Raw genomic sequence first — 22,641 nt, 5'->3', positions numbered from 1 at the left:
TTGTTCATTTCATCTCTTTACTTTTTTGAATGTTATATTATAAGAACAAGTGATATTTGTAGAAGATCTGCCCAAGTTTCAGTCAATTTGAAGTGACTTTGGGCAAGACGTGTAATGTCATGCTTTGCTTATAACCCTGGCGGATTCCATTCCACTGAAATTGAACCGAAATTACAATTATTTGTTCTTACGGTGTAGTTAAGTATTTCTTACACTGTATTTGTATAAGAAGCATACTCAAGGCCTACCGAAAAATCACTGAAATATAAATTTTTGACTCCACCACAAGCATAATATTGAAATCGAAATGATTTCTTACTCCACTAAAATTATAGTGAATTCCAAATTCATTCAAAATCTACTGAAATTAAGTTAAATAATGCGGAAATATTTTATTGAAAAATAAAACTTGTTGGTGATAGATTGGTGATACTAGAATGGATTTTCCGAGTTTAATTTTGGTAAAACCGCAGTGGAAAAAGAAGAATTCAGTGGAACTCTGAGTGATTACCTGAAATATCAATCTTATATCACTGATTTTAGGATTCACTAAAAAAATACTCTAATAACACGGTGGGATCGAATCCGCAAGGATATGGCTCTCGGGTTCTTATACGCTCGACGGATGCTCGCTGAACGAATTTTCGAATTCCTTGTTGACTTAAAAATTAATTCGTCCGTTTTTTTTTTTTTACCGAACTGTGCGCCTTTTTTCATTTTGTCCATAGATTTACAATGTTATTATTATACATGGGGTAAACTAAGTTTGGCACAGTTTAGTAACGTAATTCATGAATATTGGAGAGTTTTGTACAATAACCCAAATTTTACACAGACAATAAGAAAAACCGTATGTTTTTTCCATTTCAGCTGATAGGTGGAGGTAACTAAGTTCACCTGCAGTCGTCGATCGTGATTTTCACCTGTTGCACGAGCAACGACATTGCTAGCTATGGATCATCCAAAGTCGACCGCAGGCACGGAGACATCCTCGAAAGAGATGGTGAGTAAAAAACTATCCGAAACTTTGAATTCCGAATGAAATGCGTGATCGATGATTGGTTGATTCCAGTCATTCTTACTCTCCAGGGAGGAACGCGGGGATCCTTCAGACCTCGGAAACGCATCGTCAGGTCCTTCTGCTCCTTCGCTGCAGTTGTTGAACCCAGTGGATGACCACGGCATGGATCCGCCTTCTTACAGCTCTGTTATGGCTCAAGATAAAATCGCGGAGAGAAGTCAGACCAGACCGTCTTCCTTACTTGAAAATCATCCTGCGCTGGGAATCCCATTGGTGGAGATATCGCAGCCGCAACCCGATCCCACAGCTTCCATAACAGTGCAGCCGGAACCATCGGCGATTGGATTCAAGGAGTCAGTCCTGGCAGCGGGAGAACCGCAACCGCCTAATCCGCAATCGGTCATTATCGTATCTACCGACGACGAAGCAGCCAAGAAGAGAGAACAGCTCAGAAAAATGACAGAACTCGATTTTTTACCGATCGTAGTGCCTGATCTCTCTTGCCATCACTACGTACATCATGGAAACTCTTGGGAAAGTGATTCTGGTGGAGATGGTTGTTGCGGTGACGATTGTTGCGGTGACGGTTGTTGCGGAGATGGTTGTTGCGAAGGGGATGTCGATTGTGGGGGTTGTGACGATTGCACCATTTTGTAGCATATTATAGATACTGACATACCATGTGAAATGAATATTGTTCCGACAAAGTACTTTTTATTTCAACCAAAACTATGATCGTGTTCGGGGAGGTTTTTCTTTTCATTGAACTTCCGCGGCAGAAGATGTGAAGTGATCACCATGCACGAGTAAAACTGTTGACGGAAAATATTTCGCTTTGCTGTGACTGAGAAATAGTGCAAATTAATAATGATTTTTAATCAATAATCAGGCAGCTATGTGAAAATAAAAAGATATCTTTAACCTTTGTAAATATATTAAATTATTTACGTTCAACTTGAACATAGCTGTATTTTTTTTTATCTAATACTGTATATTCCATGGTACAAAAATAATACTTGTACGACTTTGTATCACAATAACAAGTATGGATCAGTAGTGGTAAATCTGAAAACTCAACGACCCTGTACGTGGTTATCGGTATTTAGGATATTCTGGATGCTTAAATCACGCAGAGTGTGTTGAATGTCGTACCTTGGGATGAATTGGCAATTGTGGGCGAAAATATTCGCGAGTTCCTCGCTGCATCGTCGTCGGGGTTGAATGTTTTCACGGAAAGGCATCACTGAGAGAAAAAGGTATTAGCTGCGCAAAAGCTTTTTCATTGATTAAGCTGCGATAGCGTGTATACGGGGTGACTTTACATGCTTACGTCATGTTGGCAATATCATGGCTTTCGCAGGAGAAAACGTGCAGAGGGTGAGTTCTAGGGGTAAAAGAGACAGGCATGAGTACCGGCGACCCTCTGGCCCTTGGCCTATATATCATGTATCCCAAAATTGTCTGAAAATCACCTTGCAAGCACTCAGCAGGCTTTTCACGCTTCTTCTCACTTGACAGGCCAACTACGTTCACACGGAGAAAAGATGCTGCGGTCGAAATAACAATCGGCGAATAGTGAGTATTATTATTATATTGGCTGGCGAAAAGTTAAATTAAAGAAACTTATGGTTAATACATGGGTTCTTTCGAAATAAGTTTTTTCAGCGTGAAATTATATCCCAATTAGATAACCATATGTGTACTTTTTTTATTGCATTCATTAATTTTTACTTAAAAGTTAACCAAAATTTCCAAGAATTGTACACTTGTTAGAGTTTTTTTTGTCCCTCCCAAAGGTGACTTTTCTTCTTCCGTATAAAATATGGTGACGATTATTTACTGGAATCGGATATTTTTAATCAGCTCACTGATTCATATTGTCACATTGTTTCATCTGACATAATTAGTGAGTGAGTACTAGAAGAAATAGTAAGAATTACTATAAGATTTCGTTACGTTGATACAACAAAATATGGAAATACAATTTGCGGTGATCTCATTTTCCCGGATTTATTGTTTTAAAAACAGATTAAGATTAATAACGAAGGGACTAAAAAATATTGTTAAGAAAACTATTTTGTAACGAATTTCTTAGAACATATAAACCGATCTCAAAGTAAAAATAATTTCATAAATAGAACACAGAATGATTGGTCAGCTATTGAACGTATAACAAATTTCACAGTTTAGATTAATTAATAATTATAAATGTAAGATCAGATTAGTTAATAAGAAATATATGTAAAGCTTATCTTGATAAGCGTCGTGCGTTGAATATTTTGCAGGTTTTCCTGTTCCTAATTACTGAGCAAGATTTGAAAATTGAGAGGAACTTTATTTATCCAAATGCGTTCGAAAATTCGAAAGCGATTCATCCCAAAATAAACTCATAGTTCTACTTGAAGAGGTTTATTTTTATTCCATTACAAATATAAAACCAGCCTCGCGATTGCCCGAGAGTCGTTTATCGGAGGATAAATATTTTTAGGCTGTTTACCGAGAAGCTGAGTGACAACTATTGGACAAACCGGTATACAACATTGTTGCATAGACAAAATAGCCGAGAGCTACAAACACGATGTGAACTATTTCTAACAGTAAGTAGAAAGATTTTCAGTATTGGTTAAGGATTTAAGTGTTTAAAATGCATCAAAAATACTGTTCACCAGCATCAATTCGGTTAGAATATCAATGTCATTAATATTTTGTGATACTGCGCATGGAAAATGTGACAGCGCCATTAAAGCCTGAGGCATTGTGTCTAACAATGACCGTGGATACTTTTCCAGAATCAAACGCTGGACGATCAAGTCTCGGAAAAGTATATTCCTCTCGGATTGCAGGATGCCCCAAGGTAAAAGCGCAGGGCCGTAATACAGTGGGTGACGCATTCCTTAGTGCAGTCTTCTTCAACCTGTGAGTCGCAATACCCATGGGGTTCCAGGTGAGCCAGGTAAAAATGAAAAGCGCGGACGAAGTCTTATATCAAGGAGTCCTTCGATTTTAAAAATCCTTTGAAATCACTGACATACTTTCATTATAGTCTTGGGGGGTCGCCAGATTTTCTCTACTTGTAAAGGGGTCGCGATTTCAAAAATGTTGATAAACACTGCCATGAAATTAGTCATAGAAAATTAGCCCATTCCCACCCTCGGTGCCCTCGGTGCCCTCGATGAATTCGGCACTGCCTTCGTCGAAGCGAGCGTCACGTTTCCCCTCCTCTTTATTCGGCCGTACAGCCGGTCTAGAAAAGCATCTATAGTAAGCGTGCAGTGCGCGTTCAGCGTAGGAAGAAGCGTCGGCTGTGTTTGTCGCTGGTGAAATTGGTCGTTCAGTGCATGTTGGGCTCAGGACATCAGCGGAAAAGGACCTTAAGGACAAAGCGAGCCGAACGAAATAGGTACGTGGTGAATTTTTTAAGCCTATCCAGCGTGTCAGATGTACTCAGAAATTTGGAAAAGATCCCAATTTTCGAAATGGGAAGTTGACCTACTGCGATCTACTCGGCAGATGATGTTTGTGTTGGGAAGAAGAGAGCAGAGAGATAGGCAGTAAAGCCAGCCCTGCCAATGGCGTCTCTTTTTAGGCGCCAGAAGTCTGTGGTTTCAACAGCATAACTAATCGGCGCATGCGCATGTCCTGGTGCATGGTCTATATGCGTTGATACGCAATTCTCCGACCGCGGAGCTAGTGTGTCCGTTATTTTTCGTCGGAAATTGGGGTTCGATTTTTTTTTAGGATTTTTCACAAAATTTATGTGATAATACTGGTGCTTCGCAGTTTGTGGAAAACTGATCTGGAATATATTCTAATCGAGGTGTAACTGTAGCCGATTGATAACATGTGACATGAGGGTGAAGAGAACGTGAAATTTGCCGTTGATTAATTTTTACTGTTTTTCGTTTCATCAATTAAATCTTGGCATTATCATCAAGCTTGATCCGTCTCCCTCTGTCCTCTTTTTTCACTTCTTATTCGACTTTGTGATAGAAAACAATAGCAGTTGTGTAGATATGCTCAGTATGCATAAACACGTTGGCACCGACACACAATCTTTTGGCTTTTATCTGTACCAGCTCGAATAACGCGCATGCTTATCTAGTATTCTGGGAGTATTTACAAGATACGATATCGTTCGTACGTTTGCGCCGGTCGGTCGTACTTTGACGTACTTTTCACGTAGCTTTCGTCACTTTGATTTTATTCAATCGAACCCGTTCATCCTAACCATCCATTCCACTCATCTTTACATTTTTTGACTTACATATATTTTCAGTTAACAACTCGTAGCTAAGCAACTTCATCGGTTGTCAATTTTCCTGACCACCTGTTGCACCCTCGTCACTAGCAGAGAATATACCTGCATACATCCAGCATTCAACCATGGATCCGCCAAGGTTTAACGGTACCACTATGGCGTCCAGCAAAGAGGCAGAGGCTTTGAGGACTACAGAGGTAAGCGAAACTGTCACAGCTCAGGCCAAATCTTAAAAGACACTATCACCTAACGTTACAAACACGCATTATCCTCCACCGCTTGCAGCAGAAACACGTTGGCGCTCCGACGAACCACGATAACCAGGCAAATCCTTCGGCTCCCCTACTTTCATCCGATCCGTACAATCCAGGAGTACCAAGCATGCAACCGCCGCCTTACAGCTCAGTCGTGGCTCAGGATTCCCAGGCCTTGAAAAACCACTCCGACTTCTTTTCCGGCGTCAATGGTTCGCCTCCGTATCCCTCAGGTCCAGCACCCTACCCTACCGACGGAGTAGCCTCGAACGCTCCGTACCCAACAGCACCCGTGGGAGCCGCCCCCCAACCCGTGGTCAGTCCCCCCTATCCAACGGGACCCGGGATCACCAGTCAGCCAACATTCACGTCTGGACCCGCCAACCAAGCACCGTATCCCAGTGCCGCGATGCCGATGCCAGCACCCATCGACACGACTGGGATACAAATCGGCTTCGTGAACCCTCTGACGACGCAACCGAAGTCCGCGATGTCGGGATACCAGCCTGTGGAGTACGAGTCCCAGGTGAACCAGGGGATGATCTATCCGAAGCAGTCAGGTGTGGGTGGCCAGCACTATCCGGTGCAGAATCAGTACCTGCAGAACCAGGTTCCTCCGCCGCAGACTATTTACGTAGTACAAAAGAACGCTGACACAAGTAGAAACGATGACGACTGCTCTAATTTGCTCTGTTGTTTGACCAGTTGCTACTGCTTGTGCGAGTGCATCAAACTCTGCATCCCGTCCTAGTAGTAGTCCTACTAGTCGTATCGCTTTGGTTAAGTATCGTTGAATGTAATTAGGTATACCAGCTAAATCACTTATGAATGCACTGGAGATTTTTTACTCTATTCGCAAACGCCGATCGTTTAGTTATTTTTCGGTAATCATAATCTACCGCGCTTGTTCATCAACGTATTAGCATTAGCATCTTAATGGACGAAAGGAATGACCGATTTCTTTCTGTCATCTAACGATATATTGACAGCTTTTACTGCCTGCAAATTAGTTTCAAGCAATTCGGTCTATAACTATTTTTGTAATAACCATTTATTGCCGATTGCTTGTGGAGTGTGACGATGAAAATCAAACTTCAGTTCCGCTTCGATTCTAACTTTTTCGATACCAAACACGTGAGACTGTAGATGCGTTTGGGCGCGTAGGATTAACGGTCACTTATATGGTATAACAGTATGGTCAAAAGCGCGGGTTATTTAATGTTTGTTTCTAATTTATTACAGCAGCGAGGATATGGAAAAGGTTTATCACGTGATGCAAATCTGTCACGAACAAGTTAGCATACTTCGCAGTCTTCCTATGCGCGTTTTTTATTGTGAGAAACCGTCTCTGACTAACATGCGCGTTACAATAGATTTTAGATGTAGGTACAACATCCACGTTACCAAATATTGCTCCTCGTTTTTTCATCTGCATAATTTAACCCATAATACTAGCACAATAACCATTCCTCATGATTTAAAGTGCAATATTATTGGATTTGTAAAAATTTTGCAAAAAGTTTTCATCAACCACCGGACATTTGAATTGTGAGGCTTAATCAGAATCAAATATATAGCACTTTTACGTATGAAAATTTATCGTAAAATATAAAGCGGATGAAAGTCTGTGTTAGGATTTGATAATAAGAAATAATTTTCGGATCTTCCGGAATTCACTCACATTTTAGTGCCATTTTTTTTTTTTTTTTTATTCTCAGATGATGTATAGTGCCGTTCCGTAACTGGATCATTCATATTTTCATTGAAATGACTAGATTTGATTTCACAGTTAACCACAAGTTATTAAGAAGATAATTTAGTTTTGGTCAACACTTCGAAGAACACTTGATGAACTTCGTAAAAGCTGATCAGCGGAAGTGTTGCGCTGTTAAATTGCCGTTAAAATGCCTTTAATGGCAAAATTGAGTATTCAGTGTCAATTCTCCGGAAACATAAAGTTGATAGTATCCCCGACGGAATTGTGTGGCTTTGAAAGTAATTGGCAGAAAAGTTGCTCAAATTTATCTTTTTTCGGCAAACGTAGGCGAATATGTGATTTTCTGTACCTACATTATGACAAATCCATGGAATGATTTAAAATTCAGTGGAGGCTGAATAGAATTCGTCGTATAGATACTCTTGTATCGCGTTCAAAATTAGAAACGTCATTCGAGCGGCTCATTATTCTGCAGCTGCTGATATGACATGGCCTGAATTGCTTCATTGTCAACACGACAAATATAGCTACACTAAAATGTCAAGATATATTATACATATATTATACATATATACTCGATGCATATATTAGCACTATAAATATTATTATTGTATTAGCTTGAGCGTTTGTTAATGAATCTACGTATAATATATGATGAAGATATGAAATCAATAAGTTAATTGTGATAATGGGCTGAAACTCAGTCGCATTGCAGAAATGTTCCAAACCCATATACCTAGGCATAAATATTTGACTTACTTATACACTCTACATCGTAGAATATATACTATATTATAAGAGGCAGATTGTAGGTAATGGAGAGTTACTTCCATGAATAATCAAAACCTGATAAGTTTGTAATTCTGTATTTTGCATTCTTTATAGTAATAGTATCTTGATACATGACATGATTGCTTGGATTTTATGTACATGCTACCTTTATATGTGTTAAGAGAGATAGTTGAGAATAGGAGCTCGACGTGGGAGCCACGAATCAGCAATAAATGACTAGAGTGAGTGAGCGGAACGGTAATCAAAGATAGCTGATGATTATTAGCACAATAATATGATATACTTCCTTTGAGAAAGTAATACTAACCGTATCGCGAGAGATCAGTACAACGACTGAAGCTTTAAAAAATCGATGTAAAACATTGATTATACACAGATATGATTTTCGAGAGTAGATAATCCCCATGTGATCAGCTAGATTCGAGTGAGAGCTGAATAGCGAACGAAACGAGAATGCAACGAAGCTACGAGACAATACTTCAACTTCTACTGTCACGACTTCGCTACTTACAATTAGCCAAATATTCAAAACAGTTTCATCGGTTGTTAATTGTTGTGTACACCTGTTGCTACCTCGTCAGCAGCAGAGCAGAAGCCTAAACACACTCACGATGAGATGTCAGCCATGGATCCATCAAGGTCCAACGGCAACGCAATGGCGTACAACAAAAGGGTAGAGACTTCGAGAGTAACAGAGGTGAGCGAAACTGTTACAGATCCTGCAGAAGATCAAAAGACACTTTTACCTGATGAAGCGACATAGCAAGACCGGCACGCGGAGCCGATCTTACAATTAGTGATTAGCGGCACCGACAGGTGGCGAACCATCGCCCACGACGCGCACTTCCATGGTAGCGCAAGAATTGATCAAGACAGCGGCGAACGATTAGGAGAATTTTCCCAGATTTAAAAGAAAATCTGTCTTAGAATTTGATAATCAGAAATCATATTCGGATCTTCTCAAATTCAACAACATTTTAGTGTCATTTTTTTTTTTTTATTTACGATTTATAGTGCCAATCCCGTAATTGGATCATTTATACTTCCATTGTAATTACGAGATTTGATTTTACAGATAATCAGAAGACATCAAGAAGATACTTTAACCCCGGTCAACACTTCACTTATTTATACATTCTACGTCATAGAATGCATATTACGTTATAGGGGATAGGTTGTAAGTAATGGAGAGCTACTTTGATGGATAATAAAAAAAACTGATAAATTTGCATATATTGCATGTATTTTGCATTTTTTATAGTAACAGTATCGTGATTACATGACACAGTTGCTCGCATTTCATGTACTTATTACATTCATGTGAATTATATAAATTTTCACGGAGACATATAATTTTTTCGATTAATGCTATTCTCATCTTTCGGTTGACTGGAATCCATCTTTTCTATTGCCGACCATCCAACAGGTGCAAACCACTGTACAGTAAAACTGAATCGATCTTCAGGTTTATTCGTTTCATCTTGGGTAAATTTTCTTTCACCTTTACGAGTATCGCTAAAAATCTGACGACAAAATCATCTTCTAATTCCAAACAGTAATTAAGAAGCTCATAAATTGTTGTCTAGCTTGATATTAGAAAAAATTCAATTACTGTCATGTACTCGCGATTTATCCGCTCGGCTTTTTCGATATTCGCGATCAATTTTTCTTCCACTTCCGCTAGCCAGCCTGCGAACGCCAAGGGGTGAGAGGTGGTTGTGCCAACGCCATTTTCCGCGAAGCGGAAGTACCGAGGGTGACTGTGTCCTGTTCCTGCCACGGGGGAAATTACTGGCTGAGACAACACGTACTTCTAACCAACCTATCTACTCGCCATCCTTCCGTGTGCGTAAAACCAAAGAGGGGACGAGCTCGGCTTTCGCATCGAAAAGTCAAGCTGTAGCAATTCATCTTCAATTAAGCCCATCTCCCTCCCTCCTCCTCTCCCTTCTTTCGAAAATGGCTGCAGCTCTTCGAGGGCTATGACGTTAGTCGATTTATTACTCGCATCACTTTTAATTCGACGTCGACTTTCGAAAACCTGAGAAATAATCATTATTTATTACCGTCATTGATGCGCAAACCGCCTCGGCAAATGTTTCAAGGAAATTGCGTTTCATCGGGAAAAGCCGAGGCCTTCGTTCCCCCAATTTTTCAAAATCAGGGGGCGAAAATTCCGATTCAAGTCACGATGTGCACAAATGTATCTCAGAGGGCTTCAATTTTTCACCGGTGATGCAAACGACGATTTAGCCATTCTGCATCTCATTCTCTTTCATACCGTCACAATCACAGTAATTTACGGACTAGTGATTATCACGTTTTGTTAAAAAAAGAAGCCACTGTTAAAAATTTTTCTTCATCTCCAAGGCTCAAAATTTATTCAACAATATTGCGTACTTTATCGAGACGAAAAGTAGAGCCATCTGCTCTATAAAATAGATTCATACATATTGTATTTCCATACGAGGAAAAAGAAGACACGGTTGGTCGAGCGAAAAGGGCTGGGGGTGCGAGATTGGGTTGGGCCAAGGCGAGTGGCTGGGGTTATGGGGGGTGGGTATTTGTCGACGGATGCTGGCAGTTAATTACTTTACATGAGAGGCGCTCCTGGAGCCCTTTCGCTACTTCAGACATCGTTAATACGAAACCCGCGGAGCGATGGCATGGCGGGAGGACCGCACCACCTGTAAGAGCCGGAAAGCTTTAATCTACATTCCGGGTAGCCGAGAATTTTCCCCCTTCGCTTTTCATGGCGCGACCACACGCTCGGAAATTTACTGTACACGGTGTGCAGAAAACGTCACGCGTTGGCGTGTATTCCGAGTCTTAAAAGGCAAGAGTCAAGGCAAAAATAGCGACAAGGTGAACGAAAAGTGCAGCCGGTGGTGGACGATGCATAGTTTATGGGGTTGATACTGGCTGCAGAGAAGAACTGGAGGGCGCTCTGCACGGTGCGCAATCACGCTAATGCCCGGACTCACTTTCCGCCTTTCGTGCTCCCTGTTTTTCGTAAATAAATAATTTCGAGTCTACAGATACCCTGTAACGCACTCTCGACGAAGGTGGTCTTCTGGCGGTCCCAGCATCACGCGGCTCTCTGACTTCCAAGAAGAAACGACGCGTAGATCGCAGTCTTTCACCGATTTTTCTTCCAATTAATTATTCTCATTTTCTTCTTTTGAGGTGGGGTTGAAATTCCGAATTTGAAAAGTTGCAGAAATGTCAAATCCCGAATTTTTTTTGTAGCGAAACTTGAAGTAAGGAATTAAAACTTTGACGATACATCAAAGTTTCGAATGCTTCGACGCGCTCAAAGTTCCGTAAGTGCGAAAATAAGATAATTTTTAAATCTGAAACACCGGAAATTTTTTATGAATTTAACTCCATCGAAACTTAATTTTTTGAGAAAAAGAAAAAAATGTAATTCTTCCTGCAAGTGACACCAAAATTGCCAGTAATCTCAAATGCAAATTTCTTTGTCCTGAAAAATTATGTTAAACTGATTTACACCACTTGCATCCTCAACCCTCCCATATATTAGATCATAAGGTTTTTGCAGGGGCTAAGAATCGCGAAAGTCCTGCTCACCCGCGTCCCAAAATTGTCAATTTTCGCGCTCATGTGAAGAGAATGAGCCTCCGAGATCCCGCGGCTTAATTAACGGCCCATTTCGCAGAAGCCAGACGTTGATAAAGCTGCTTAAAATCGTGCGAGGCTGATATATTCCTGATCCAAATTTCAGGAGAATTCTCTTTGGCTGCGGTGTATTAACGGCAGGGACAGGATTCACGGTGTCAAATTAACAATAAGCTGCGGGTTCCTTCAGCGGTATAAATTCCTATGTCCTTGTAGAAACCGTTTGAATCACTAAACCGAGAACGGAGTCGGATAATTGGTTCAACGTTTTACCAAGAAATTCACGTCGAGCCGTCGCCGCGAGTTTGTCTCGTTTGCGGTATAAATTCCGAGTACGTCAACCATAATTCTACTCCCCCTCCCCTCTCTTTCTTCCACGGCCCCCACCTTCTCGAGTTGTCGCCAAGTTTATACTTAATTAACGCTTTCCTTATACCTACAAGCCGGGTGGTACCAGAAGCTATCCTCCTCATCCCCCGTGCATTACAGCCACGACGAAAGCCTGAAAATTAAGCCGACGAAATGTTTTTTTCACGCCACGTTTCTTTCTCCTCTCCGACATCAATTCGCGGGTAGGATTTTACGCCGGGTGATTACAAACTGTGAAAAGATTTTTTCAGTTAGGTACTTAGGTATATATTTTAACGCCACGTGCGCGCGAGGAACGATTCACATCGAAGTACGAAGCCATGTATCATCATCGGACAGACCAGCGATTTGAATCGTTTCAACAAGGCGCGAAGGACGAGATTGAAACGGAGAGAAAGAAAATCGCAATCTCTTGGCGAAAATGAGGCGAAGAATGCAAACCCTCACCGACGCCCCTGAAGAAAAATGGTTATTCAAAATCGAAGGCGCGTCGAGGCACCCTTCAACCGCGAACCATAGATCAAATTCGGTGGAGAAAACCGTGGCGAGGCGAGGCGACGGAGGGGGAAGGAGTCGGTACAATACATCATTCATAGAAACGAATCTCGTATTGGTTTCTGATCCTCCTGTCGAAAAGAGCTGAGGCTGTACAGTGTGGCGTTTGTGCGTTTGTCAGAGAGCCATGGACCGAAGAAGGAAAGCCTCGCGTATGATACAGTCAGTGTCCCACGAGCTATCCTCACCTCCGTTTATTGTTATACCGTATTTATGCATGAACCCGAACCATTGTAGAGCAGATAACCGGGCAATCCTTTCAAAGGATCGAAGCCGGGCTGAGAATGGCCGCTATCTCTGGTGGTTGCGTTATTGAGGGACGCGGAGGGGAACGGAGAGAAATGAGGGAGGTGAGAAACGCAAAAACGAGAATCCATCCATTCCCCAATCCGGACCATTCAACCTTCCAGGTCACGCCGTGTCGATGCATTCGCTGAATTCGATTCGAGGCGATTCGATTTGCTTAAGGAACCGCCACTTCCAGATAGTCCATTACATTTTATGGGATCCATCGAGGCTCCACCCAGCCTGCATGTCCTTTTCTCCCAATCCACGCACTCAAACTCCATGCCGATACGCCGATTGCTATTAACACCGACTAACATCCCAACCGGAAAAAGAATGCCATTTATTTGATCAATTTTATCAAATTTGTACTTACTACCAGTGTTGCGGGCGACTAAAACTGAGTTTCATGAATTTCTTCGACAGCGATGTGGACTTCGAGTTGGAATTGTCTGAAGGTAGGTACAGTCATATTCATCAATGCCATAACTTTCCGGCTATCTTGTTGTCCGTCTGAAACAAAACGAAAGAGCTCAATTCTATATGAATTATTCCGACAATTACTGGCGATGTCGCTGACGTGACATAATGGGATTCATTATCGCATAATTCGTGTAGAATCGATTATGAATATTTCTGTGTATATATATATATTATATACATACGTATAATAATGTTCATTAATGATTTCCCAGTAGTTCACAATTTTTTTGGAATCAAAACTAGAAAACCAGATTTCATTCTATAGAAATTATATGTCTCTATGGAGAACGTTCGCTATTAATTGGCACATAAAATTTTCTTAGAAAAAGAAACTTGGTCTAATTTTGATTCCGAAAAAGAACTAATTAACGAACATTACCGTAAGTACGAAGCTAGAGTTTATTTATTCACTGGAGCGTGGCATCAAATTCGTCGCTGGGACTTGTTCCGCGAATCGTGGTAATGGTGTTTTCTGGGTAGAAAGCGAAACTGCGAATGGTTGGCCTGGGAGCGACCGACACCCGAAGTGTCGTATACCCATCGGCGTTAAAAGGTTGTATCTTATACGGCCTGGAAGGGAATTAATTTGGGAAAAAGGCGAAGGTTTTGGGTTACCGCAGAAACGACGGTGGCGAAAACTATTGCGGCTGATAGTTGATGGCCCCATCTTCGAGAGTGTTGATGTCTCATTGGAGTGAAGGTTATTCCGCTAATTGGATGATAATTTCGTGCATTACGTCTCCGATGTAGAGGAGAAACCGCCGGCGATTTTCTCTCGTTGGTTTCGACCATTCGGCGCCTGTGACCTTTCGGAAAATCAATTAACAAGGGCGCCGAATTATCCGTCTGTCTCTCGATTCATCGACACTTGAGACGACGATTTAACGGAGGCAATTATACCTGCCGTCTTCGATATTCCCGGAACTCAAGCTCTTCGGGCTTTGGTCTGTCGTGTCGGAAAGTTTTCGCACTTGGAAATCGGAATATCGTCAAACATCTGGCAATTTCCAGTACAAACATCATACCACGGTACTCAGGCGTTATCGGAAATATCCCGAACCGAGGCTCTTCCTCTTCGAGCTGCACGAAACGGAGGCGTCGGAGTTTTCTTCATCCGCCCATTCCAGTCTCACGAGAGATGAGCTGGGGGAGTCCCTACAGTGTAAGGTAGGTACCTACCTATACCGAGACTCTGCAGACTAGGCAGTGCTTGATATGCACCCGTGTCGTAGATAGGAGAAAAAAGATTAAGAAGAGGAAGAAGAAGAAGAGTGGGTACCGGGGAAAGAAAATAAGCGAGTATAACGCGTATAACTGCACTGCACTACCTGCCAGTCGTATTGAATATTCAAAACTTTTTACCGGATGAAACTTGGCAGTATCTTGTCAGCGCAGATAGAATCGTCGCTCGCAGTTGGCTGCATTCTCTCGTCGCGATGCAGTTCTTTTCGGTTTTCAAATCCGCCTCCCCCTCCTCTGGGGCCCCATCTAGTCAGCTATCGGCGCATCGCATCGGCTTGACTCTCGTCACGTACTTATATCTAGTACCTTGCAGCTTTGGAGATGCATATATCCAACCCTGAACGCTATAACCGGATTCCCACGTCTTGTTTTCCTCGGCATAAAACAGGGACTGAAGTGCTTCCGTCGATCGGCACCCGACTGGACGTTGCTGCTGCTACTGCAGGTGTTTGGAAAGCTCCGAGATGAAATCCGGACTGCACTTGACTGCGTCGAGGAATAAGAAAACAGTTTTCTTCATGATCCCATTCACGGATGGGATGTCCAGAACCAGCTCTTTCGATATCCGATATACGCGTCGCCGTGCAATTATCGACACTGTAAAACGACGTGACGTGAGCAGACGACGTTTAGCTGCAAAAGCGCGTCCATGATATCCTTCCACGCGCAAGGTGATTTTTATAAATCCAATTCGAGGACGCTTCAACGCGAGGCAAAACCCTCCTCGGGAGATCGACGAATGATCAATATTGTTCTTCGGCGTGCAGGAGCACCTCTCGTGGTGAGAACCGCTTTTCGAGGAATTGTAAGGCACGGTAACGCTCTAGTTACTCACACCAGGAACGCCCGGAGCACCGTCGGCAATACTACCGGCGACGACCCCAGCCCTCAAACCACCCTCGCCAAACTAGCTCTTGAGTCAAGTGCATCGACCCTTCTTACAGCCCCGCGTACCTGCTTCCAAAATATCAATACAGGCCACGGACGACTCCGACAATCCTCACTCGATATCATTCATCCCGGAGAATGGAAATTCGGGAAAGTATTTATAAAAAATATTTATTATGCTTATTAGGGTGAAAATTTAGATCTGTTTCCTGTGTTCAACTTTCAAAGTGAGACTGGGGTCCTTCGTGCTCGCCTGATTTCTCGTTATATTTATGTTTTGTAAACGAAAAAAACTTTTCGACTATTGGATTTTCGACTAGAAACATCAAAAAAATTTCCCGAATTTTTTTCAGAATTTTATCGAGCGTTTTTAATGGCCAAAATAAAGGCAAGACGCGAAACGCTTCACTTTAGGAGTTAAAAATCTTACATTCTTAGGTATTTAGGCTTTATTGTTGAGAAAAAACACGTTGATAAATTTTATCACTTTTTCGAATCAAACCTTTGTCTCCGTATTTTTATTCATCACTTCACATTAGGAACTGACACAAAGTACAACACCTTTTTCGATATTACCAGTCCGGTATACGCTATAAACCAAAAACTAAATTCCTTCTATTCCTTTGTGTCCAAAAAAGTAAACATTCTGTGCTTCAAGACTCACGGACTGAGACAAAATTAGAATCATAATTAAAGCAGTATACATGTCTCAGAGATCTTGAATTTTTATACCGTTTTAATTATCACCCCGCTTTCACCTGTTATAAAAAAATTGCATAATATACTCCAAAATATCGAACAGCATAAAAAATTCTAACCCTAATTTATAATCCATGCACCTGTGCAAGTGAATTCATGAAATTAGCAGCAGCTGCTTGTCCCTAGGTTATCCTGTATTTGTATAGGCGATAGTGAACGGGTTTGACGAAGGAATTGAGGGAAGCAAAGTGGGGGTGGGGGGTTGGTTGTTTGTACCCGTCATAACTCGCGGATGGAAGTCGAGAGGTTCGGAAGTCGCCCTTTTCCTCAAGCCTACTCCTTTTCCGGCTCCAATTTTCCAAGTTAAACTTGCAGCAACGCGCGGCAAAATACGATGAACTCCGTGGAATCCTAAGGTGAGTGACAACGTGGGAAAATATTTACCCGGAGGTACGCGAAGGCGGGGATCTCGAGGCCGAATTCAGGAGCTACCCTCGCTCGCAAAGCACCCCTGCAGATATATCCGAGGGAGCTTATAAGACGCACCCGACTCGTTTACTCGAATACTTTCGTATTTACATAAATCAGCTATGCAATCTCTTTTTATATTTTTCAAAATATCCAAACTGGATGTACACGCCGAATGAAACGGAAGGCACGAATATAAACGAGACCGAACGATTCGGGAAGGAATGCGGTATATAGCTAGCCTCCGATCTTTCAAAAATCTCAGGAGATCTCGTAATGGGTGAAAAACTGTCTTTCCAAAAAGAAAATCCGAAAGAATAAAGTAAAAAGAAAAACAAAAAAACACAATCAAAGTCTCATGTTTCTCATTTTATTTCTTCAGTATATTCTGTGCTTGGCGTTGCGTGCGGTTGTTTCCGGGGTAAAAAGGGGGTTGACGGCTGGGTAATTGTCTTGTTTTTCAAACGTTCGAGAAGTTGGGAGTTGCATTGCAGTTGGTTTAGTTACGAGCGAAGGTAGTTTCGACTCTACATCCTATTCAAACGTCCAGCCAACTAGCGTCAGTGGTGCATGAGAACCGCGACCCCTGCTTGTGTAGCAGGGGGTGCAAGTGTTTCGCCAGGCCGAAACTACGCGGAGAGAATGTTGATGAGCCACTGCGGGCTTTTCCCGGTAGAAAATGTGAATTTTAATGTACAGCACCATCCGACGCGGCCCAACCACGTACATACATACATACATACATACATACGTTGAACCGTAGAACGGTTCTTTTTCTTTTTCCTTTCATTATACTTTTTCCTTTTCTGTTGCTATGCTAAAAATTTTATCGCTTATATATGCAGGAGGCTACGTAGGATATATAATTAAATCACGAGTGAGAGAGTCAAGTGTTTTGTAAAATTGTTCACGCTTGAATTTTTAACGGCCGAGTTATTTAATCGGAAAAATGATTAGGTATCGCTAACTCGGTTCCAGCCGAACATTTTCATTTCTTTTTTTTGTTCTTTTTTTAAATTAACTAATAAGTAAACCTACCGTTGCATTAATACTACCGCATGGAATATTGATGTTATTTTTGCAAAAATTATTAAACTTCGTCTACGAATATCGCTCAAACATTTTCACTCTCATTACAACCTGTAACTATTTGCCTCACGTGTAATATGTGCACGAATTTCCAACCTGCGAGCAATATCATCAAAGCTATCGCATATTCGGCTCCGTATATAAATTATCGTTCGGAATTTATCAATCAATATTATATAGGCACGGGTTATGCAAATTTCGTTTAATTATTACCCCGAATTCTCGTGTTAATGGGCGCCCACGCGTTATATTTGTGCACTAGAATTATTAATTGAAGGAAATTTATAGTAGGAGAAGGGTATGTGTGGAGAAATTGTTCTGTGAACACGCGACCTGATCGTTCGTTGGATACGGTTTGCCTGCCAGGGGTTGATTAATCACACTTATTTTTTATCAAGTGTTTTTCTCTTCCGTTTACACCGTGCGAGATTTTTAAATATTTAACACCTTAGAAAACGATTTCTTGCAAACGGGCCAATCGACTTGATTTATACGTTCAACAATTCTGCAGGAAGGTAAATAAACAACAATCGATAACAATAATTTTCTGAATTCTGAAATAATTTATTTCTATCCTTTATACCGTTGCACGTTCTATCGGTTCTTTTGTGACCGATTGTACGTCGAGCCACGTCCTTTGAACGAGAAAAGTTGCCAAACTTTTCGCGTCCGATTTGATGACGCGTGAAGCAAGAATAACAACCGTGGATTATTCCCCCCACCCCCCACCCGCCCATCCTTTTTTTCTTCTTCTTGTATTCAGGCATCTGAGAGTGGACTGGAAAATATTTCAGGAACGTTTTCGGAAGTTTCGACGCGGTTCGTTGGGCGAGAAATGTTCCGTTGATAAAAAAAGAGGAAAACAAAAATAAGCAGAAAAAAAGAGAAAACTGTATGATAAAAAAGAGGAACGGAATTGCGCTGGAACTCTGCAATCTCACGTTATCCGGACGCGTAAATCTTTGAAAATAAGGGTGAATAATTTACGGGGATACACTGTAGGGCCACTTATATAATTAGTCATAGGCAAAGTTAATTAATGCAACCTTGTTGACACAGTGTTTCGGTCCGTTGAGCCTACAAGCCAGTCCTGGGAACCACTGTAAACGCAGGTACTATGGGGTAATTATGGAGCTATAGGCCTATAACCAGCGAAGTCGAGAGCATCTGTGGATAAATTCACAGTTCCATGCATGTTCGACATCGTGTATCACAGTTACGCCACTTCAAAGCCTCTGTGATATTCGCACGAATTGTAAATCCAAATTTTCAATACCGAAAACTCGAATCAGAAGGTAACTTTCACCTCGGATCGAAAGTAGTTTTTTTGGTTCTAGGACAGCCGACGACTGTTTGGGGGCGTTTTAACGGATGTCAAGATCCCACAGTCTTTGTATTTACACGACGGTCATCCCTCCGGCCGTTTACCCAATTAACCCCGCCTCAACGGCGATCCCTTAAACAACCCTTGAGCAGGAGGAAGAACGTATTGTAACTTTCGTGGAAGTCATGGAATAAATATGGGCTCGTAAGCAAAAGGAACGGACTCAATTACACACAAAAATTAAGCTGACAAAAAGGATTTTATCTAGCGATACGTGTTTTCGGTTTAAAGTCTGAAACAGGACTGTTTTTAACCTTATTCATTTTGTGACATAAAAAGTCTTGCTTGTCTTTTATCCGCGATGACTTCTCGATCATTTGAAAAGGGGGTAAAACGAATGAATTTACCCTTTGTAACAGTATATAGATTGAGTAAAGGGCTCTGCACGTTAAGGGATGAATCATGATATTATGCAACCCTAATGAACCGTTACCAATTTTTTTCAGTATCGCTAATCTGTTAGTTTTTCGGAAAGAAAAAACGGCGAACAGGTACAGAAAAGCATTGACGTCTGAGATGACGAATGAGAATGATCGCTTGGCTTATATTTGCACCCCGGTCACGAACGCGTTCTGAATTCGCTACCAAAAATCCACAAGCAAAGGGAGTTACGTATGCAGAAAGAGGGACGTCGAGCATCCGTAGGCGTCGCATTCCTAAGCTGATTATCGACTCGAGTAATTTCGTACATCCACCGAACAATGCGATTTACACGAGACAATGTCTCCCGCTGGTTCTTCGGTCTCGACACACCCTAATGAAATTAAAGCATCCCTGCAGTCGTCGGAAACTGTGAAGTCTGAAGAATAGATTCACGCGAAGTAAATCACAGATGGCGCATTGTTCGCCAATTTAGAGTGTTCGTTGTCGTCGATCTAAGAGTGAAATCTGCAGATACTGGCGGCATGGATTTACCCTGGTAACTATGGTGGGTTGTGGTTGTTCTATAGCGGCTAGTTGTCCAAGCTTCGTTCAACGTAAACGCGAAACGACGCATCCAGGAACTTTCTTTGTTCGATGAAAATGCTGAACTCGATTACCTTAAGGACAGTATAATTGAATAATTTTATTTGAATTCTACTTTGTTTCCAACGCCAAGACACCCTCTTCCAAGTCGTCTTACGGTTTTCGAATCTGGAAACACGAGGAGGAGGAACTTTATCCAGACGTTCCAGACCTTCTAGTTACGTTCGGAGCGCCAATTTTTCTTGTCTAAAAACAAAAGTGAACTCGTGAGAATATGGATTAGGGTGAATTCTAGTCGAATGCACGTTATTTCCACGAAAACTGAATTGAATAGTCGCAATTCAACGAGTTGTACATGCGGGTTTTCGTTAACGTGCCATTCTTCCAGCTACGCGTATTGTGTCGTTTCACAGAACAGGAATAATAAAGTGTCCTGTGGGAAGTTTGAGACTCCCGTCTCAAATTGATAAGGAAACTTTGCTCGGCGTGCGACGACAGTCGTGCAGCAAGTCGGACTGATAGGTATTTAGAAATCGTTACGCGTAAAATAGTCGAGAATAGCAATAATAATCAATTGTGAAAAACAATCATAAATATATTTTGCTAATCACGTTTCCCTCCTTGAATTTTATTTGGAATAAGATTGCGAATTTACAGATGCAATCATCACCCCGGTGTGTGAATTGCGTTGCGCAATGTTTGACTAAAATCTAAGACCGATTTACCACGTGCCTCCTGAGTCAGCGAATTGCTTATTCATTATTTTGCAACTTTCTAATGGCTAATTTGTACGTCATTTGCTTTGTATAATTGGAGACTGCGAAAGCTGTGGGGAATTCTTGTCGAGTAGATGCGATCGTTCTTGGTTAAAATGGGAAGAATGAAAGGGGAAATAAATTTCCGACGCCATCGCTGCAGCCTTTTTGAATGTAAACGGTATGAAACGCACGGTGAGCAGATTATGTTGAAAAATGGCTCCCAAGATTGCCTCTTACATTTCTAATGCTTCATGCTAATCACCGAAGGGAACGGGTACGCTGTTTTACCAAAATTCGTCACTGCCTCCCGCCGTACCTGCCTTGCTGCATTTGTAGCTTTGCGAAATCACCATAATTCGCCACTTACCGATTACCTTACGGGATTCTCCTTATCTCATCTCTGATTAATTAATCGGTTGACTGGCAATGGATCATATATAAAAAAATTTTAATAAGACTGATATTTCTCGATAGATTTGGACAAAAATTGGTACAAATTTTTTTTGTAATTGGTACATTATTGTAACAAAAAAATCAACAATTAGATTGAAAATCTATATCACCTTTTTAATTTCGCAATATTCATACATCTGGCGCGAAGGATATAGAAGGATATTACGTATGATCGATAAGAAGAAATGAAAAATAGTCGTTGTGACGTTTTTTTTTACCGGATTTGAACACGATTTTCCGAAATTCGAAGAGCTAGCGAACTGCTGAGCATTCCCAGGGCTTATCCGCTATTATACGTATAAATACCCCGGCAGTCATATCGACGCGCAGGAGTTTACGGGTACAAAGTGCATTCAACGCTGCTACCGATACCGGGTGCACCAGTGCGAAGGAGTAAGTTGAGTTTATCGGGAATTATACGGGCGATGTAAACTCCGTGTCGATGGATGGCGGTTGATGGTTACGGTTAGTTTCCCTGCGTACGAATTGAATTAAAACATTGATTAATTATCTGAGGAAAAAGCAACTCGCAACACAATTTAATGCTAAGTTCTGAGACAAATTCCTGAACACGATTTGCCTTGGATTAACTTCGAATTTTCCCCACTTGAAAGTTAGAGAAATTACTTTTTTTTCTTACAGAATAAAGTTTGTTACTCAAGTTAATATTTAGATAGAACACCGTTACGGTATTGAGTGATGGTTAGAAGGTCATTAATTGATTTGACGCGCAATTTAGATTGAACAAAAGAACAAGAACGTTTATTCGTAACGTAACTTAGCGCAGACATTAGTTATCGCAGATGATGAAAAAACAATTTTTTCTTTCTTTTCTTCTTTTTTCAACGGGAAATAATTATGAACCTGAACCAGTGAGAGGGAATAACCAAGAAACGAAAATTGATGTTTTCCAAAGAAAAAAAAAAAAACAGCTTCTAGTAGAAATTACAAGCTTATTACGAGTTTCTAGACTTTCTTTTTTCTAATATTTTAGTTTTTTAGTTGAAAATTTGCAGGCCTACTCGAAATCATATTTTTTTATGGTAAAGGGCTACCTTACCCGACGAGAGACCCGTAAACATTCCAAATCATAACGGCAAGATCAATAACAATTTGCAATTCGGAGTGCAATCAACGGCAATTGATACAAGGAAAAAAATGAAACTAATGAAATGCATCTATGCAATCCAAAATAGACTATACGATGATACAATAAAAAATTTATATTCATAACTAGTTAACCATACAGGGTAATGCATTTATCAAATACCAATGAATTTACCTATACTAGCCGCCTGATGCCTGAAAGGACGATAATCTT

At 41.2% G+C, this 22,641-nt stretch overlaps 2 protein-coding genes across 5 annotated transcripts; both read left to right on the top strand.

Annotated features, from left to right (window-relative positions):
* The first annotated feature begins 847 nt into the window (after window positions 1–847).
* Window positions 848–1,902, top strand: LOC124404266. Its single transcript, XM_046878263.1, has 2 exons — window positions 848–1,003; window positions 1,073–1,902. Exons 1-2 carry the CDS (start codon window positions 953–955, stop codon window positions 1,676–1,678), a joined length of 657 nt encoding a protein of 218 aa, XP_046734219.1. The 5' UTR covers window positions 848–952; the 3' UTR covers window positions 1,679–1,902.
* Window positions 1,903–4,299: 2,397 nt separating this feature from the next.
* On the top strand, window positions 4,300–7,659 carry LOC124404263 (protein diaphanous homolog 1-like). Of its 4 annotated transcripts, none has more exons than XM_046878259.1 (3): window positions 4,300–4,421; window positions 5,298–5,476; window positions 5,565–7,659. In XM_046878259.1, exons 2-3 carry the CDS (start codon window positions 5,405–5,407, stop codon window positions 6,282–6,284), a joined length of 792 nt encoding a protein of 263 aa, XP_046734215.1. In that variant the 5' UTR covers window positions 4,300–4,421; window positions 5,298–5,404; the 3' UTR covers window positions 6,285–7,659. The 4 variants fall into 4 exon arrangements, with proteins under 4 accessions (XP_046734215.1, XP_046734216.1, XP_046734214.1 ...); XM_046878260.1 differs by lacking the exon at window positions 4,300–4,421 and adding an exon at window positions 4,722–4,742; XM_046878258.1 differs by lacking the exon at window positions 4,300–4,421 and adding an exon at window positions 4,780–4,875.
* The last annotated feature ends 14,982 nt before the right edge of the window (window positions 7,660–22,641 follow it).

Source organism: Diprion similis, chromosome 3 (assembly GCF_021155765.1).
Source record: "Diprion similis isolate iyDipSimi1 chromosome 3, iyDipSimi1.1, whole genome shotgun sequence".
NCBI lineage: Eukaryota > Metazoa > Arthropoda > Insecta > Hymenoptera > Diprionidae > Diprion > Diprion similis.
This window is presented reverse-complemented; position numbering and strand designations above follow the sequence as displayed.

Bases quoted from the DNA above. Each gene is read 5' to 3' on its own strand.
- LOC124404266 (XM_046878263.1), top strand. From the start codon at position 953: ATGGATCATCCAAAGTCGACCGCAGGCACGGAGACATCCTCGAAAGAG. The intron at 1,004-1,072 runs GTGAGTAAAAAA...GGTTGATTCCAG, and splicing joins AGACATCCTCGAAAGAGATG to TCATTCTTACTCTCCAGGGA.
- LOC124404263 (XM_046878259.1), top strand. From the start codon at position 5,405: ATGGATCCGCCAAGGTTTAACGGTACCACTATGGCGTCCAGCAAAGAG. The intron at 5,477-5,564 runs GTAAGCGAAACT...CACCGCTTGCAG, and splicing joins AGGCTTTGAGGACTACAGAG to CAGAAACACGTTGGCGCTCC.